The sequence below is a fragment of the Spermophilus citellus genome, assembly GCF_964194105.1.
Source record: "Spermophilus citellus genome assembly, chromosome: 7".
NCBI lineage: Eukaryota > Metazoa > Chordata > Mammalia > Rodentia > Sciuridae > Spermophilus > Spermophilus citellus.
Window position 1 is genome coordinate 43909395 of NC_138188.1, and position 19477 is coordinate 43928871.

Here is a 19477-nt window from a genome sequence, read left to right on the forward strand (position 1 = left end):
ACACTCCCAGCCCAAGCACCTACAAGATTGAAAGGCCAGCGCCTGGACAGGGATAGGGGGTGGGTAAGAGGACCGCAGGCCTCCTAAGGTTGAATCCTGAAGCCTCTCTGGCAGCTCTTTTGTTTGTATTTCCTGTAGTTTTGGACTCCCTACCCCAAGTATACAATGTATATAGAATCCCTGAACATACAGGCAGGCAGACCTACATATTTGAGTACTTAGGCCAGTCCATGGGGGTGGAGATATATGACTTCCAGAGAAAGGGGCTAAGCACCTCCTTATCTCCTGTATGGATGTTATGAGAAAATTTAGAATTTGGGCATTATTTTAAAGGAAAACTAAGGAAGGGGAAATTTGGGGGTTGTGAGGGGAGCAAAAGAAAAAAGAAATGGGAGGCAAGAAAATGGCTGTGAAATTCTGTAGGCCACTTTCCAGAATCTGATCTCCTGAGGTTGGGATTGATGAGAGAGGGGAGGGGACAGGAAAAGGAGGCTCCGACTGGGAGCAGGAAAGGGAGTGGGGGAGGGGGCAGTTCAGGCCTCAACGAAAATTTTTTCCCGTTCTATGAACCTGGTGGGGACTTTGGTGGCCTTACTTTTGCCACCTGCAGTTGCCAGAATTGCATATAAATTCTGATTTATTTTTGTTGTTGTTCCATATGCCTCTCTTCCTTTATCCTCAACATTGGATTCATGCACTCATGAGGGGGTGGGGTGTAGGGGATAACTGTAGAATAAATATGGGGACCAATTTTTGTTTTAAAATAATGCTTAATCAACATACTCAATGAGTATTGATAATTGAGTATGTTGACATACTCAATTATCAATACTCATTGACCTCTGGAAAGTTTTAGTGGTAGCCGGCCCGCCGGTTTGCTTCCTTTTTCTTCCTTCACTTCCTTCCCCTCCCTCCCTTCCTTCCTTTCTCTCTGTCTTCAAGCCTCAGTACCCCGGCCTAGACTCCGAGTGGGGGTGTACGCTGAAGCAGCAACCACAGAGGCAGACCTGATACCGGAGGTGGCGGCGGCAGCGGCAGCAGCAGGGCCAGGAAGTGCCGTGGGGCTGGGGGTCGCGGCAGGAGCAGCCGCGGCGGGGCCCGCGCCCTGACACACGTACCATTCGCTCAGGTCTGTGCTGCGCACTGCCACCGCCGCTGAGGAGGCCACCGGGGGTTCGTGGCTGCAGTCTGACGAGGGCGATACGAGGGCAGATGGTGTAGCAGAGTCGTAACCAGAGCTGGGCGGCGGCGAGCGACCATGCACCTTCATGTGCTTACGAAGAGAGCTGGGGTGCGTGTAGCACTTGTCGCAGCCGCGCACCTTGCACGTGTATGGCTTGTCACTCGTATGCACGTGCGAATGCTTCTTTCGGTCGCTGCTGTTGGCGAAGCGCCGCTCACAGCCCTCGAACTCACACCTGAAAGGTTTCTCTCCTGGCGGAGGCAAGGCAGAGACATTAGTGCGCGTGGGCCGAGTCCTAGGCTCACAATTGCCATCCCTCCATTCCTCTTTCATTTTATCAATAAAAACACACATATATATATATATATATATATATATATATATATATATATATATTTAGAAATCCTTCTCCTCCACACTCAGGTTGGTCACCCCTCTCCACGCAGAGAGCGCTCCCCGGCTTCCTGGCGACCCCCTCCCTCACGCCTCCACCCCTCCCCCTCTTCCCTCTGGACCTAGGGGGAGGGTAAAGAGGAGGAGCGACAATGACTCCATCTTAGTCGAGTTTCATTCTCGAAAATCTGATTCACTCGGGTTGTTTTCCTCCAAATTTTATCCATTAAGAGCCAGAGGCACCTTTGCCCCGAGAATACATAGAATTGACTGAAGAGCTCACATCTGCTCTATTTAAAATTGCAGTTCTAGCCAAACATCTCTGCCACCACCATTCCCGCCCAGCGGTCCACCCCTCACATACCCCTTCCCGTCCCAAAAGTAGCTTTTGTGAAAACGCCAAAAGCGATGAAATGATTTAAGAGGTTACGCAACCTATGCACACGAAGTGTGCATAATATAGGTCCTTGCTTCGGGGGAAGGTATTCGGAGCAATGATGAACCTCAAAGGCGACTTTTGAGGGAACTGAAGCCTCCTCCCCCTTCTTTTTTTTTTTTACCCCCTGAGGGCAGGCATTTAGCAGCATTTTTCAAATCTTGCTAAACCATTCGATTCCTCCAGATAGGTTCATCGGCTATATTTTATTATGCACCTCCAGCAATCTCTCGGAGACCCTGCAGTGTGCAGTTCGTCTTCTCAGTCCAAACTGTGCAAGGTCTCCCGGCCTCCTTGGACCACCCCGTCCGCTGTTGGGCTTCGGGAGGTCTGAGCCTAGGGGCCTGCGCGGGAGGAGCCACCCAGCCAATTCTTGACCTGAGGTCTCTCTCCCAACCTTGTCCGATAGCACCGCAGCTGGGGGGGGGGGGGGTGAACGCAACTGCTGCGATCAGGCCAAGTCCCGCTCGGAGGCCAAGCGGTGGCCTGGATAGGCCCGCTCGGATCATGGCTGCGATGCCCTGCAGAGCCCAGGAAAGGCGCGAGATCAAGATAGGGTGAAACATTCGCGGGACCAAGCCCCAATCCCCGAGCTCACTGCAGCCTGAATTCGCGGGCGTGAGGGGGAGGAAAGAACCCTGAGAACCCGGAAGCCCAAGTTCCTGCCCGAGCTGCAAATGCTGCGGAAATGGGGGCGGAGAAGGAGGTGTCTAGGGCTTTAAACAAATGGATGTAGCGGAGAGCTCTGGGTCGAGGGAATCGCTACCTAGCGTCGAGCTGAAGAGCAAGAGATGTGCGGGAGAAGTACTGTTGGCTCTGTGTTTGCTTCTCGGGTCGCTTCCAGGAAAGATAGGTGCTTTTTGCCAGGTTTGAACAAACAAAGCCTCTATTCCTAGCACTGATGAGGCTCCCGCTGAGCCAGAGGTTTGCACACAAGCATCTGCTCAGGCAGCGGCTTGTGAACCCGGGACTCGGACACCGCCCAGTCGTTGGGTTCACCCCCTGCAGGCGTAGTGCTATATATTAGGCCCTCTGGAAGGGGACACTGTCAACGATTTATAAAAAAAGGTGGACGAAAGATACTCCCTATTTGCGCCTATTTTCTCCCCACGGATCCCTGCCAGCGTCTGCAAATTCAAAAAAAAAAAAAATCCCTTTTTTCCTTTCTCTTTCTAAAATCACACATAAAAAGAATCATGTAATTCAGAGCCTGCAAAAAAGAACAAGAGTCTGATAAAATAGTGGAGGAACAGAATCTGAGGCTGATTTCCCTTCGCCCCAGAAAAAATAATTCCCGCCACACACTTAATCCAGTCTTGTGAGCTGTTTCTTGAACAAACTGATAAAACAAACTGATTTCAACCCAGACGAAGAGCCGAGAAGTGGGAAAAAAAAAAAAAAAAGCAGTGTACTGAGGTGATTCGTACAGCCTGGAAGTTCGCAGGCCCCAGGGAGGCCAGGTGAAGCCGCGCCCCAGCGCTCTCCCGAGCTGCAGGAGGCGCCCTGGTCCCCTTACTTGACATCCATCCCGCCCCCCGCCGACAGTCTGCTGTCGCCCTTCCCCTCCCCCTGGTCCCGGCTCTGAGCCCGCCCGGAGCGGCTTGAGCCCGGGACTGCGCGGTGAAAGGCCCAATCTCCTCCCAGGGGCTCTGCAGTTGGAAAAGGCCTCCTTCCCTGCCCCGAGTCAGGTTCGCTGGACAAAGTTCGGAAGCGTAGGGGCGGCCGGGCCAGCGCCATTTTCTCGCACTTGTAGCTGGGTCTGCTTTTCCTGGTGACTCCGCCCCAGCGCAGTCTCTGCTTCTCTGCCTCGGATCCCCAGCCCTGACTCTCTATCCGCCGCTGGGGAAGGTGGGGGTACCTCCCCCCTAGCTGAAGGGTTCCGGGAGGGGCGCCTGGAAGTGGGGTCCTGGCAGAGCACGGTGGCTGGCCCCGCGCCTCGTTCGCCAAGGCACCATTGTTCCAGGATCGCTGTGACCACCACAAAGTGAAACCTTTCGGCGCGGGCAGTCGCCTCCAAAGCCGGGCCTGGGATTCAGATCCGAGAGAATCTCAACTCCTGAGAAATCTGCTCCTGTTCGCCGCTTCCGCGACTCGAGGAAATGAAACGCCATTAATATTTGAAAAGGCAATTATTTTCCTGTTGCATCGAGAACTGTCTTCATGAATAATTTGTAGTGAGGTCTATTGCCATTTGAGAAACATTTTCTCTCTCCTCTCTCTGTCTCTCTCTTCTCTTTTCATTACTTAGGAGGGGGGTTTGAGGGAACGCTGGAGCAGGAGAGACTGTCGATTTTTTTTTTTTTAACTCAAGCGGTAGTGAATCGGGACTGTGAGCAAAAGAACGCACAGAATTCTGTCCTGAATAGATGCAAACCTGAGAGCCAGCCCTGGCGCACGGAACTTGCTTCTCTGCTGTAGGTCGATTGCGCTAAGAATTTAACCATTTTCTGCTTCACAGACTTCAAACAGTGGGCCGGCAAAGAGCAGTAAAAGTTTGTTTGTTTAAAATCCCCTGTCATTAAAGATGAGTTTCTTCTCCAGCTTAGAACTGCGCGTCTACCTTCCAGGTGCCAGCTGCCGGCTCCTGGAGTAGCAGGCCTGCAGGTCGGGGTCAGGATCTTACCCATCCCCCCCCTACCCTGGGGGATATAAGGAAAGAGGGGGCAGATACTTGCGAGAGGGTGGGGGACCCCAGAAAGAGCTCGAGAAAACAATAAGCCTCCAGATATACTCCGAAAATAAAATACAATATTCAAAGTGGACTTTGGTCTTTCCTCCGAGCATGTCCGTGTCCTAGGTCTAGACCTTCGCGGAGAAGGCAAGAGTTTAGAACAAGATTAGCAAGCTTCTTTCGGCACTTCCAACCTAAGGGGGTTCTTTGACTGTAACAATGGTTGGTTTTGAAGCAAGCAAAGGAGTAAGGCAAGGCGCAGGGTAGTAAAAGTGGAGCACCAAGCCGGAACTTATTTCATCTTCTGGTTCCCCCCCCCCACATCCGCCCCCAAAATGGGGGAGGGGAGATGTCGACTTCTTAAACTTCGAGGGAGGGGGAGGAGTAAGAAGCGTGCAAACAATGGCTGCTAAACTAATTAATGTAACTTCACATGCTATTCTGGAAGTGTGAAAACTTTCTTCTTGCAATTGTATTAATTAGGTGCTTCTGGCCAGAAGAGTTCAACTTTGCAAGCTCTTGAGCGAGGCTCCTTTTCTTTCTGTTAACTAGAACTAACAGATGTGGTTGACACATGTCCCTATTTCGCTTAACAGCTCGGTAAATGACATTTAAGTCGGATGAGTCCCGTTGGGTCTCTGCTAAGATAAGAGGGTTAGCAAAACCTTTCTGCTGTCGGGCCAGCAAGACTCACCAAAAAGGAAGGGTAAAAGTTAGCCTATGAGACTCCCAAATCCTAAAGAAAGTGCTAAGGATCTGATGACCCCTCAGTCCAAGTGGCAGGCAGGTTGTGAGGCTGACAGGAAGAAGAGTTCTGTCCCTCCATGCTAAAGAGATGAAGAAAAATTAGGCAATTGTTCCCCTGTTTTTAAGACTTTGAGGAGCTGAGCTGTTTTTGAAATGACTTAAAAATCAATCTCCAGGGTCTGGGGGTGTAGCTCGGAGATAGAGTACTTGCTTAGCATGCGTGAGACTCTGGGTTAGATCCCCAGCCCCGCGAATAAATAAATAAATGGAACTCCATAAGCATACATTTGCCTATACAATGTTGGAGGCACGTTCACCCTTGTCCCCCAGAGCAGAAATCCTGCACTGTTCTCCCTACACACAGCCTCCGGAAACTTCTGTGATTCTAAGAATAGAAGCGCATAATTAATATTTTATGGATTTGGCTCATGGAAACAATACCAAAATACCTCCCTCCTCCCCTCAGTTGGAACTTGAGGAAATCCAGACCCGAGGGCCTGCTTCCCCAGAAGGTCCGCACGAGACAGCGCCGAATACTGACCTGTGTGAGTTCGTTTGTGTATTTTGAGATTTTCTGATCTAGCAAAGACCTTCCCACACCCCGGGAAAGGACAGGGGAAGGGCTTCTCGCCCGTGTGCACGCGGATGTGATTTACAAGTTTGTATTTGGCTTTGAAGGGCTTGCCCTGTCGCGGACACTCCTCCCAGAAGCAAATGTGGTTGGCCTGCTCCGGGCCGCCGACATGCTCCACGGTGACGTGCGTGACGAGCTCGTGCATAGTGCTGAAAGTTTTGGAGCAGAGGCGTGGGGGCACATGGCCATCGGCCGCCAGCCACTTGCAGATGAGCTCCTGTTTGATGGGTTGGCGCATGTAGCGGAAGAAGGCGCCAGGGCCGTGGGACGCGGCGAGGTTCACTGTCAGGTTCATGCCGCCGTAGCCCTGCAGGGCCGCAGCAGCTGCCAGGGCGTCGCTGCGGGCCGCCGACCCTGGCGCGAAGGGCTCAGGCCGTGCGTACATGTCTCCGGGGAGCCCCAGACGCAGGAGTCCGTTCAAAGGACGGCTGTGAGAGGCCTGGTGAGGCTGCTCGTGAAGGCCTGGGAATACCGAGGGGCTGGAAGCGGCGGCGAACTGGGGGCCATGGTGTCCGGAGCTGCTACCTGTTGTCGAGACAAATAGCGCGCGTGAGAACCAGTGGCGTGGGCAGCGGACTTCCCTGGGCCCCGGGGGGCAGGCCCAGCCCAGCCTCACCGCGGCTTCTGCGGTCAGCTGGGATCAGGAGCCAGTCTGCTCTCCCTGTGAACCCGGTAGACAGAGCAAGGCCATACGCCTTCACCACGGTCAGGCCAGGCTGCTGTTCCGGAGAGTCCCCTGCCGCGCCTTGACCTGGTGAGGGATGGTAGCGGTAGGGTAGGTGGAAGGGGCAGCAAGGATGAGTCTGTGGGTTGCTGGGGGAACCTGGCCCCTGCCCGAAGGGGATCCGACCTAAGCCTCAAGCTCACTTTGGAGGCCAGAACCCTGGGGCGATCCGGGACTCCGCTCCCTGCCCCTGAGTGGAGGTGATAAGAAGTGGTGGTGTTGGAGGTGGTGATGTTGGAGGTGGTGGTGGTTCTGAAGTGCCCCAGTCATATATATTAATTTCAGTGCCCTGCTTGTTTGGGAGAGGGCGGCCTGCAGCATCCTGGCCCGTCCTCCCCAGAGCTTCCCGTGCCAGTCACTAATGCCACCGTCACCTGACAGAAAGGAGGGGTAAGGATACTCCCCCCCCACACACACACACACGCAAAGATTTAAAAAAACTTGTACAAAGTGGGTTTTTTCCCCCGTTAAGTTTTGGGTTTGGGGTTTTAGCTGCCCCCCACCCCCGCCTTTAATGTCTACGTGAAATCCCGTACACTACAGAGGCAACAGCAGGGCGCTTGAGGAAATGAATAGAGATTCGGGGCCGTGGCCGGGGCCCACTGAGAGGAACAATCGCCTAGGTCGCCCATTGGCCCACCGCCCTGCCCGACGTCAGCGATGACAGGTCCAGCCGTTCAGGGTTTCTCTCTCTCTCTCTCTCTCTCTCTCTCTCTCTCTCTCTCTCACACACACACACACACACACACACACACACACCAATACACCGGCTTTCCCTCACCCCACCCCCACCCCAATGGCATTTCACGCTTCTACTGCTCATGCGCTCTGACCCAGGCATAGATTCTTTTCTCTCCCCCTTACCCCCCTCCTCTTCTCCCCTCCAGAAAGCTTCGGGCTGGGGGGAATCAGTTTGCCTCAGGGTTCCTGGAAGTGAGCGGGGCTGGGTTATGTCCCCTTTCTCCACCACTTTGGGGAGATTGTAATTGTGCTATGTGTAATATCTGGGCAGATCTGGATACCCAACCCAGTTGGAGTTGATGGGCAGCACCGGTGCTCGGGGATGTTGGTCAGCTTGGGCAGTTTGTCCTAGGAGCTGAATGGAGGAGGGGGTCAAGATCCTGGGAGGGGAGGAGGCTGCAGACTAGGCTGCTGGGAACAGAGAAACTCTCAGGCCGGTGGCCTTCCAGCTCAATTTACTTGCTTGCTTTTCCCGAAATTTCTCTCTGCTCTCACCTTTCTCTACTCTTCCCCATTTTCCCTTGAACCCCCTACTATCCTTTGTCTTCCTGATGGTATCTTTTCTCCCTTCCAAGTCTCTTTCGTCTCTTCTCTCTCCCCATTTAGCCTTGTTGGCACCTCCCCCCTGTGACTGCCCCCCTACCGGACTCTCAAACCTCAGAATCCGGTCCTAACTAGAGCCAGGATTGGGCCTGAGGCGGTAGTGGCTTGGGAGAGGCTGGCCTCGAACCCATCTCAGGGTCTCCTGAGAGGTCCCTTTCCGTCCGGAATCACGTCGACCTGCTGGAGGACTGGCCAAAGAAACAAAGGCACAAAGGCGAGGGGCGAGCAACTAGGAGGAAGAGGTCCTCGCCCTCAGGGTTGCCCGGGCTAATCTGGGGTCCTGAGCTAGGTACCCAGACATCAAATGGAGATTCTGGGAAAGGGTTTTGGGGATCACTTCCACTTTCAGCTCTCGCCACTTGTTGCCCCAAGGCCTAGCCTGTCTCGCTTTTTGCTGGCCTCAGGGTTGTGTAAAAAGTGGACGCCAAGTTTCGCTCGGTCCAGGCTCCCAGGCCCTCTAGAGCCTGGACGCCGAAACACCACCATAGTGGAGTGGGGGACGGTCGGTCGGTTGAAGAAAACTTCAGTTCTGGGCCAGTCGAGTGTGTCATAAACAGGAGGGAGTGTCCTTTGTCTGCACCGGCCAGCTAGGGTCAGCTGCTTCGTCCGGAGATTTAAAGAACTGCTGGCCCCTAGCTCTGCCTGCTTGCTGTGGTCGAAAATACCAGTCGAAATGCCTGGACCTCCCTGACCGCTGTAAAAAGCACCCCCGCCCCCAAACACAGAAAGGCTTGGATTTTTAGAAGAGAAGTGTTAAAGATTGGATAAAATATCTTGTGCCCCATTAGCAGAGGCAAGTGAAATCTGGGTAAATTACAAGAAACCTCCTAACTCAGAATTGATCAAACTGCCCAATCCATCCCGAGAACGGAGGAGTATTCTTAAACATTTCCCGATCAGTAAATAAGGGTTTCTTTTACGTCATTTAGGAAAAAAATAATTAACATTTATAAAGGTTGACACATTCTTTCAGACTTTTCATTTAACACATCCTTCCCCTCTTGAACTTTATCGAGGGATTAACTTCCACAACAATTTCTCTGCTTTGACTAGTCTGGATCTTTCTGCTCCTCCAGCTGGAAGGGCTTGAGCAATTCTGCCAATAGATTCTTTTTCAAATTAAAAACTTTTTTTTTTTTAAGAGAGAGGAGAGCAGTTGACTGGCAGACCCCTCCTGCTCTCTAAATCAAGGTCTTCCTTACATATTTGACATCAGATTTGTCTTCTTTCCTGGCTTTCACTTTCCCTGGTTTACTCTTCACCCAGAGGTGTTCTCTGTCCCTTGATTTTTGGTTCCTTACTCCATGATTGGTTAGGCCAAGAAAGTTGTTCCCAAGTGTCAGTGAGTAGTTTCAAATCTCACCACAGTGCAGAAGGAGGCAGTTCTCCATGTGAGTCTGGGCTGAACCCAGGAAGGGCAAAAATGAACAAACAAAAAATAAAATATAAAAAAAAAGGCAAAAGAAAAACAATGTATTTCTCCTTGGGTCTTCTTCACCAGCTGTTTCCACTATCCATATCTCAAGATGAAGCTGTCAGCCTCTGTGGTTTTTCAAGCTTAAGTGCAGGGACATTTTGCAAAACTCCAGCAATTAAAATATTTTTACTTCCACTATAACCTTGATGACCTATAACTAACTGTTCCAGATGTTTGTCAAACTCATCATCCACTTTAGCTTTGATTAAGACCCTGATTTCAGGCTGGGGATAAGGCTCATTGGTGGAATGCTTGCTTAGAATGTGCAAGGCCGTGGGTTGGATTGTGGAGAAGAAAAAGAAAAAGACAACACTCTGACTTGCTCCAAAATGATCCCTTATATACATACTGTGACCTTATCCCCATTAGAAGCTTTGATAACAGTACTGACAGAATAGCTATTGATAAGCAGCTGTTTTAGGCTGGGGACCACTTTAAAAGTCTGATGAGTCTTGTAAAGTCTTAACAGTCCTGTTTTTACTATTCATACTTATCATAGAAGAAAATGCTCACTTTCCATTTGCAGGTTGCAAAAGATGCATATTTTTATCTATCCAAGTTCATGTACCTCCTGAATTCTATGCACTGACTCTGTGGACTCCAAGGGGGAGAAAGCAGAGGTTTTATATATAGAGAGACTGTCAGTATACTGCATACTTTCTCTTATTAACTTTGCCCTTGAAAAGCTTTGAACATGTGTATGACTTTTTGTGCCAGCAGCAAAAGGGCGGACACATCTGATTCAGCCAAAATCACTGACAGTAACCTGGCCCCAAGGAGCTCCTTCCCAGATGCAACCTTCTCTTGAAGCACAAAAAACATCTGGCCACATCCTGGGTAGATGCTTCTTGAGTTGCCAGGGGTCAGTGGACCTGCAGGTCACTGAGACTGCCTGATCTTTGCAAGTTTCTTGGAGCCATATGGTCCAAAGCTTGGTTGGCTAAACACAGCAATGGGACCAGACATTCTCTTATGAGGACATTTTCCCCAGAAACAGTGATAGGGAGAATAAAACTCTTTTGTAAACCCCAAAATATTTACAGGCAATGAACTTTGGGCAATTGCATAAGAGTCGTCAAGGTGCTTCTTTAAAATAAGTGCCCAAACAGTATCAAGCTAACCACAAATGCTAGGTGATAGAACACCAATGTCTTGGAGGCATGTTTTAGTCTTCAGAGGAATTACTCTGAACTTGGAGAAAGCAAGGACACAGGTTCCAGAGACTGCCAATTAGTCAGGCTGAGGAGTGGTGTCCCTTCACTGGTTTTCAGACTTTCTTATTCAGAAGTTTATCTCAATTCACTTTACCCCAACACAAATGCTTGGCTGGAGAATTCTATTCCCAGCCTCTCCCAGTGTTACAGCATCATTAGGTCCATTTTCCTGCTTGACTTGGAGAGTAAACAAATATCCTGTAGCCTGAAGGTCTTTCAAAGATGTCAAAAAAGAAGTACTGAAAGGTTTCAGTTGGAGTAGATTCCACCACCAGACCTCAAACAACCCTCAGTCTGCAAAAGTTGCATGTAAACTGGTGCTCAGAATCATGCCCTAAATGCTTTGCTCACCACAGCCAGGCCAATGTAGTGTCATAAACAAGTGATTTTCTAGTCCTACTTTCTAGAAATAGGCCATTTGGTGGCTCTACCATCTGGCAGAGCTCCTCATATTACTGGCTCAAAAATGTCTGACCTCTCTCCCTTGGGAAGGAAAAAGAGATGGAGGAGATTATAAATCGATAGCTGAGCTATTTTTCCATTTTGATTTTTTAAGCAATGCTAACTGATAATTACCTGTTGCAGACTTTGCCCAGAGCATAATCTCAGTAGTTGAGGGCCACACTGCACAGAATCTGGCCAAGTACAGCTTCTGACATCTGTATGTTCTGCTTCTGAAACTGCAGCCACTTGTTCAGCTCTTTTTCCCTGTTTCTGACCAGGTTACCACTCCAAATGTGGAATATATCTCTTTAGAAGCCATTCACACACAGACTTCAGGATTCCCAGAATGGGAGGTATCTCCAGTCTTGTGAAAAGAGATAACTTAAGAAGGCTGCCTGTATGTTCAAGCATGAATTGTGCAAAGGAGATGAGATCTATCAGGATTTTGGAAAGGAAAGAAATTCTTCTCTTCTACTGGGGAAATTTGAGCTTTAATCATCACTAATGACACTAAGATTGAAAGAAAACATACTTGGACAAAATTTAATTTTCAAGCAAGGCTTCTGCAAAATGTCTTTTGACAAAAGATTAGGAAACATTACCAAAGGATCTTCCAAAACAGTATTAAGGAATCAAAACAATGGAATTTACATAATAACCACATCTGTCTCTCGAGAATTCTGCCCATCAAATCTTCCCAAAATAATATAAGAGAGCCATTCTCTGAATCATTTACTTTACTTTTGTTAAGAAGGTTGCTTTGCCTACCAACAAGAGAATATCTTTGGAAGTAACTGTTAGCTAGTGGTATAGTGAAATAAAAGAAACTACATGCCTGGAAAGGAAAACATCCAACCCTAAATCATAGGCTCATTCTAAATGGAATATTAAATTAAATTCTTCACAATGAAGGTATTCCTGACAGAGTGGCTGTCAGTCACTCCCTGTTCAGACACCACATTGTGGGAACCGAGTCGTTACCACATTGCAGAAGGCTGGTGTCCCTGGTAAGGATGATGCATATCATGTAAACCCCATCACCAAGATCAAAGTCTGCTTCTTTCATGGAAGCCAATACATGTCAAACCTCATTCCAATCAAATCGTCCGGAAATGAATTCAAGATGAATATGTCATAGAATAATGTGACAGTGGAATTGCAGAAGGTCAGGGGTGGTTGTTTCAATGAGAGAGTCATCAAATATTAATTCTAGAACATCCAGATGAGTAGGCATTGAGGAGGATTAGCTAGCTGCTGATAGGATGTTGTGTCATTGATTTGTGTGCAAATGCATTGAACACCAAGGTGTTATTCTAAGTTTCATCTGAACTCAAGAGACTCACCTAAACTCAGAACCGAGACTCGGCATAACTAAACAACAACAAAAAAAATTTTTTGCACATAAAAAAACCCCAAAAAACAAACCCCCAAATGTCAGTGAATCAATATTTAAAAGGGGGTTTTAACTTACCTGACTCTTTCAGGTTATTTCGGTAAAGCCGCAATCGTTTCCTCATTACCAAGGAAGTCTTGTATCTCATTTTTTAACTTTGAGCCTGTTTGGGAAGAAAGGAGGGACTGCCATTACTTAAACAATTTCATACTTCTATCTGTGGTAAGATTTTGTGGCCTGAATGTACAAATGAAAAAAAGTGTTGGTCTGAAAATAGTCTTTTGGTGTTTGATCATTTGTAAATTTGGAAGCTAAAGAAAAAAAAAAACTGCTGGTAACTGCCCATAGTTATTGCAAAAGTGTATGTCCTGGGTAATAAAATATTGAAAAATTATAATTTGCCAAATAGATTTTTTTTAATCTAAAGTGCATTTGTTGTCCTGCTTTGCTGGTACAAGTGGATACTCTTCCAACTAGTGTTCAAAAATCTGTAACTTCTAGAATTTGAAATGATTGTTAGAGAAGTCCCCATTATTCCTTCCAGCTAATTATTTATCAAAGTATGGTGAGGAGGATTCCCTATTCTCAGAGGGGCTAGCAGGTTAAAGTCTTAAACACTGTAAGTGTTGGAACTGAGAAGACAAACTTCTTTGTATATTTTTAGATCCTGTTCTCTGTGGGAGTGTAGAAACCTTTAGCCTCAAATGACCCAGAACCCCAGACCAATTTGGGGGCTATCACTGTTCTATTTTTTAAGTTAATATAAAATTCACTGGATTAAACAGGTACTGTTTTTTTCCTAATCATTTGGTCCAGGCTGTTCCTATTTTATAGCTGAGAAGGTTTGAGGAAGACTTCCTCTTCAAGATCTGTACTTGATTATGTATTTGATTCCTTGTCAGTGGCGTGAACTGCCAAACCTTTTGTCATCATAAATTCTTAACAGCATTTGGAGGACTTTTGCATCCCTCAGATGGGGCTGAAGGCAGCAGAGCAGTTAAACAGAGGCGATCTACCCAGTCCCAACCCTCAATTTGGCCTAGAAAGACAAACAGTCATTGTAAAGGTCTCAGGCTGGACAAACACAGCAAGCCCTCTGTCAATGAGGACTGGTTGCCTGTCTTGACACTCCAGTCCACAGAATGAGCGTTGTTTAACTTGTTGACCCACAGGCCGAATCCAAGTGGGGATTGCTGTCTCTAAGGGCATCCAGTTCTCTATGTTCAATGATCTTTCTCTCCTCCCCTCCACCTCCAAACTAGATTCTAACTTGTCTAGTTGTTTTTACCCTTCCCTCTCCCTTTTTTTCTAGGTCCAAGCTTGGGATGGGCAAGGGGATTGACTCACCTTTTCCCAGAGGATTTTACTTATTTTCAATTCTTTCTAACCAAAAGGCATCCTTCCCCAAAGGTAAAAAGCTCCTTCCAGCACAGATCAGGAAAAAAAGGAGGCCCAACTTTGCATTCCTACAGAAGGGCGGCATGCTGGGTGTCCTCGCTCTGAAATTTCCTCATGGCAGGATATCTGGCAGGGACAAATCCTGGTTGGTTGGCAATAATAGAATTTACTTTTTTGCTTCTGAGAGAAATGGGTGAGAGGTTTCCTAGAGACCTCTGTCCACCCACAATGCTGCCCCAGCCCAACTTCCAGGAGGTCTGGGTTACTTCTGCTCCCAAGGTCCTGTCATCCCTTTGTCCATTACAAACCATTTCATAGACATGCAAACAAATGTTGCAGAGGTTGGACCAGGGCAGACAACAGGGACCTCAAGAAACTCTGTAGCAGCTCCCATCACCGGCCTGTGCAGGGAAACAGAGTAAACATCTCCTTTGATTCTAAATCTTACATCCCTTTCCAAGCCAGCCATGTAGTGGCAGGAGGAGAAAGAATTTGTGAATTGTCCCTGGGTCCCTGGACCTGAGGTTCCTGGGATATGGAAACCTCAAAAATGGCTAGATCTGATTTTCCCCAAACACTTGCTCCTGACACAACTTCTTATACCAGCCATCCACCCACACAACAAATCAGAATGGAGCACATTGAGGACACTTATTGGAATCTGCTTTTCATCCTGCACCTTGAAAAGAGGAAAGGTTGCCAGGGAGCCCCAGTAATTGATAGTGCCCCATGAGATCCAAAAATGTGAGACAGTGGGTAGGTGCAAAAGGCAGTATTTTTATTTGGGGATTCTCCTAAGCTGCATGTTAAGAAGCTGATTTAGTTGGTACAGGCCTATCCAAGGTCAGAGGTCAGCCACAGCTAGAGATTTCAGTTCCAGGGCTGCTCCCACAGGGATTAACTGGCAGGCACCCTCGGCAAAGGCATGCCTGCTTCTGGGTACAGCTTGGTCCTGGCCGGTGTAAGAGCAAAAACCCTGAAGGTTGGCTGGGAGCTACCAAGTCAAGGAGAAAATCCAGCTCCTAGTTTCTGCCTGCTGCGGCCAGCTGCACCCCCATCTCCTTGGCTACTCTCTCTTGGGTCCTCAGTGCCAGGATGTATAGCTAAGAGCCTGGGGTTGTGCTAGGGCCTTTTCTCATTCTTCTGTTCTTTAAAGGGAAGAGCCTGGGTTCCCCCAGCACCGCTACATTCCTGAGTCACCTGTAGGTGACCAAGTCTGGGCAACTAATCGTCCCTTTGAATCTCCTTCCCCAAACTACAGGTATCTAAAGAGAGAAGGGAAAATGAGGCAGTGGCGGGGATCGCTGTCAGGCCAATACTGTTGGAAAGGTGGGAGAAATATGACTTCGGAATTGGAAAAAGGTATCCTGCAGACAGTGCCGGCGGAGATGCGGCCCTCCAATGCCCCCTCTCCATTTCTAAGACTTCCGTGACTCACAAATGTCCCTCTGGGCCATTACTCAACCCTAAACTTTCAGACCCAGCCTGTGAAATAGTTCTAACTCTTCTTCACAACCCAAATCTGTTACCTTTCCAATTGCCCCCAATTTCCCGTGTCCCTGGACTTAAAGGTAGTGGCCAGAATTCTACAGGCTGCGGCCTGCTACTCAGAGAGAAAGTCGCAGCCCTCGTTTCGGGAGAGAGAAAGCTAAGTCCGAACCCACGGCCCGCGTGCGCAGAGAGCGGATCCCAGCGGTCAGCATCCTGAAGCAGAACCAGGATGAGCGAGGGCAAGGAGCCGGGCCCGGAGGCGCACCCAGCCGGCATCCTCAGTCAGAATGGGGCGACGAAGTTCCATCGTGTTCCTGCCAGCAGATCTAACTTGGCTCTTTGACCCTAGGGAGGGGAAGCCAAGATCCTCCCCGCCAACCCTCTGGGGCAGGGCAGATAAAGCTGCCTGCAAGGACCCCCCTCTCCGGGCACCCGCCCTGCTCACTCCGTGTTCGGAAAGCTTTGGGCTATTCCTGCCTTTCCTGTGACCATGGTGGGGCACCCAGGCAATTCACAAGTAGGGGGTGGGGGGGAGGCGGGCGGGCAACAAGCTGCTCTCGGTGCGGGTGCCAGTGGGAGCCCCATTTGTCCTACTTGCCCCCGCCCCCCTTCTGCGAGGAACGGATGGACTCATCCTCAACACTGCCCCTCCGCGGAAGGGCCCCCTCCCGCCTTAGAGTCAGTGGGGTGGGGCCTGTATCCGAGGTTGGGGGGCCAATGAAGGAGGAGATTGGGAGAAAGTCTGGTTGGGCCTTTTCCCCCAGTGGGGTTTGGGTGCCAAAGGCCCCCCGTAAGGACATTAACTACGCGGCCGCTGGGGTACAGGTCTCGCCTGTCTGCCCCTGGTCTCCAGCACTTACCCTGCTCCACCTGTTGCCCGGATCACCTCATTTCTCCACATCACTTCGGGGTGGCTGAGGGGGGACCACAAACCCCTCTAAGCTTCTCTTTTGTGGTTCCATCGAGGCGGTCATCCTTCATTTCTCCTTTTCCAGCTTTCGGGAAGCAGTTAGGGAATGTATGATGAAGCAGAAATGAGCCGTCAGGATGATATTTTAATGGCTTATATGTCACGTTGGTGCATGTGGCTTTGAACTGGAGCCGCTCGCGTTTCCTGCAGAGAGCGCCGCAAATCCCACTTGATAACTTCTACAACCCACAACTTTTTTTTTTCTTTCTCACATTCACTCTTACCCTGTATATTTGGACGGATTTCCTAAAAATACCCTCTTGTCAACGTCCCCGTTGGATTTTCCACGGACTGGAGAAGAGAAGACTGACTTTTCTGTTTTGAAGAATTATTTTCCCTCCCCTCTCCCAACAGCTACCCTTCCCCCTCAGGTCCCCTCCCTTGCTTTTTTTTTTTTTTTTGAAAGGCAGGCGAGGTGGGCTCAATATTTGTTCTCCCTAGTGAGAACAGTACAGCCTCTAGAGAGAACTTCTCCTTGCAGATAAGGTTTTTTTCTTTTTTCTTTTCCCCCTTTTCTTTCTTTTTAAAAAATTATAATTGCAGCATCTAACTTTCCCCTTGTAGACAGTAGAAACAACCGAGCAGTTATTGTTTTAAAACACACACACACACACACACACACACATATACACACACACACATACACACACACACATACACACACATACATACATTTTTCTTTTTAAACTCCCTCAAGCCCCAACCCTTGCCCTCCACTCCTCACACCTTTCCACTCAAAGTTAGAAAATTCTGGTTGCTGGGCTCAGACTTGTTGCTGAGACCAGATATTAATTTTTTTCCTCTTCCTAGAAATTTTATTTTCCAGCACAAATGCTCAGTTAAATCCCTTCAGACACCAGGAAACCTTCTCCGATACACCACCCGACATTTGAGCGGAGAGAGCACAGTGAAAGGGCAGCAGCCCAGATCGCCAACCCCAAATCAGAATTTAGTCGGTGAGAAGACCAGAAAACCAGAAAGGCGAGGAGTGGCCAATGCTGTTCCTGCCTTCCTTCAGCTCGGGAAGCCAGCGCTGGCGACGGGGCAGGGAAAAGGAAAAAAATAAAAAAAAAAATAAAAATAAATAAATAAAAAGAAGGAAAAAAAGAAAGAAAAGAAAGAAAAAAAATCATTTTCATTTTCCTCTAGCCAGTGCACTCTGGTGAGTTTCCTAACCCGGCCGCCTGTGAAAGGATGAGTTGAGGTTTCTTTGTCTGGAAAAAGAGTTTAGGGCTCTGATTCAGCTGCAAAGAAGCCAAATGAAGTTAGAAACAAAGGGCAAATTGAAGGATTCCGACTCTTGGCTTTTTGTGTTTTCCTTACTAGAAAATAATTAGACCTAATGAATATGCAGACGCTTCGGCTAAACCCTGGGCCGAGCTGCTGGTTTTTAAACAGAGCTGAGGAGAAATGCAACCTTCATCCCCCAACCCCCCGCATCCGCGTGCATTTTTTGAAATGCATAAATGTTGCTCGGTTTAATTGATTGAGTCACAGGGATTTTTTTTTCCTGCTTTTAAGTGCCATACTCCTCTACCTTTCAACAATCATTTTAATATATAGTCAATGGCTCTTTGTGGATGGGACAAAAAGCAACTACGCGCAGTTGTTGAATAGACTTTGCGCTGGGCAAAGACAGGTTAATCGAGGGCCGCATCGCGAAAACAAGCGAGTGTTGTATGTTTGCACTGAATCCAAATGTCTGCATTTTCCTAACTAAATCAAAGGGAGTGTTATTTCTTTTTCTGCTCACTCATCTGAAGGTAAGTAAATTTTCTCTGGCGATCAAAAGCCTGGTCGGCAACAAAGACCGCGCCCGCTTTTTCCACCGTCCTGGTGTGGCGAGTTGCGGAATTTCAATAACTGTGACAAGGGTGACTGATTTGTGAACTAGAAAAGGTTTGAATGTCACAAAATTTACATTGGTCCTATCTATCGGGGATTTAAATACCAAAAAAACTATTCGGGGATCTCTAGGGAGCTTTGGGCAGCCCAGAGGAACAATGGCGTAGGGAAATTTACAGTTTTACCTGAATGAAAGGGGCCCGGGATGGGAACAGGAGTGCAGAGGGAGGGGGTTAGCGGGGGCGGCTAAGGGAGACAAGGGGAAGGGAGAAAAGAGAAAAAATCACATAGAGAGGGTGAAAAAAGAAAATTGCAACAACCTTTGCAATTTCCCCTTTAAAAAAACAAACCCCCAAACCTCAATAATCTGCAAAGTTAAGAGACCCTATCCACCTGTGTTTAGGGGGGGGCATATACGGGAAATGTGATTGATTTGATTAAGTTAAAAAAAATCGAGGCGACTAGTTACACTGAGAAATCACACTTCTAGTAAAGAGAGGAGTGCAAGTGTGCTCCCAAGATCTTAAATTATAAACAGGAGGGGGACTAGGCAAGAAGGAAGCAAACTTCAAAAGAAGCAAATAACAAAAGCCTCCTTTGCTGCCCTTGAAGGGGGAAAAGAGGGAAAGAAAGAAAAGAAAGTTGCTGAATCGGGACATTCTGGAAGTGCCTTTGCTGTGTTTACCAGCCCCATCCCCGCCTCCTGCTCTCAGAGACGCTCGAAGTCTCTAGTCTGTAATCGCTCAGTGGAGATCAGGTTTAAAGTAGGACCGGGGTGGGGTGGGGTTAAGAGGGAGAGAGGGAGAGGAGAGGAGAGAGAAGAGAAAGAGATGACTATGAGAAAGAAAAGAATTCGTGGCAAAAAAAAAAATTTCCGTGAGAAGAGGGAAAAAAAAATTGGCTAAAAAAAAGTTGCTACTCCTGGCAGCTCTGTTTGTCAAAAGGGGATGTCAAGCGCTTTACAATACCTGGGATTGATGAGGCGGGCGGGCCAATGAGCAGCGCGCGGCGTCTCGGCGCGCCCTCCGTTGGCGCGGCGGCTGCGGGCGGGGGGAGTGAGGGCGCACCAATCCGCGCCCGCGTCGGCAGCACGTGACACCTCCCCCTGCTCCC

At 48.6% G+C, this 19477-nt stretch overlaps 1 protein-coding gene across 2 annotated transcripts; it reads right to left on the reverse strand.

The window, feature by feature from the left end:
• Positions 1-553: 553 nt before the first annotated feature.
• On the reverse strand, positions 554-19468 carry ZIC4 (Zic family member 4). Of its 2 annotated transcripts, XM_081301208.1 has the most exons (6): positions 19333-19468; positions 16410-16663; positions 14008-14184; positions 12739-12823; positions 5972-6589; positions 554-1434 (listed from the first exon to the last, which is right to left on the reverse strand). In XM_081301208.1, the coding sequence occupies exons 4-6, from the start codon at positions 12806-12808 to the stop codon at positions 938-940; spliced, it is 1185 nt and encodes a 394-aa protein (XP_081157334.1). In that variant the 5' UTR covers positions 12809-12823; positions 14008-14184; positions 16410-16663; positions 19333-19468; the 3' UTR covers positions 554-937. The 2 variants fall into 2 exon arrangements, with proteins under 2 accessions (XP_081157334.1, XP_081157335.1); XM_081301209.1 differs by lacking the exons at positions 14008-14184; positions 19333-19468 and having other exon boundaries at positions 16410-16446.
• Between the last annotated feature and the right edge of the window lie 9 nt (positions 19469-19477).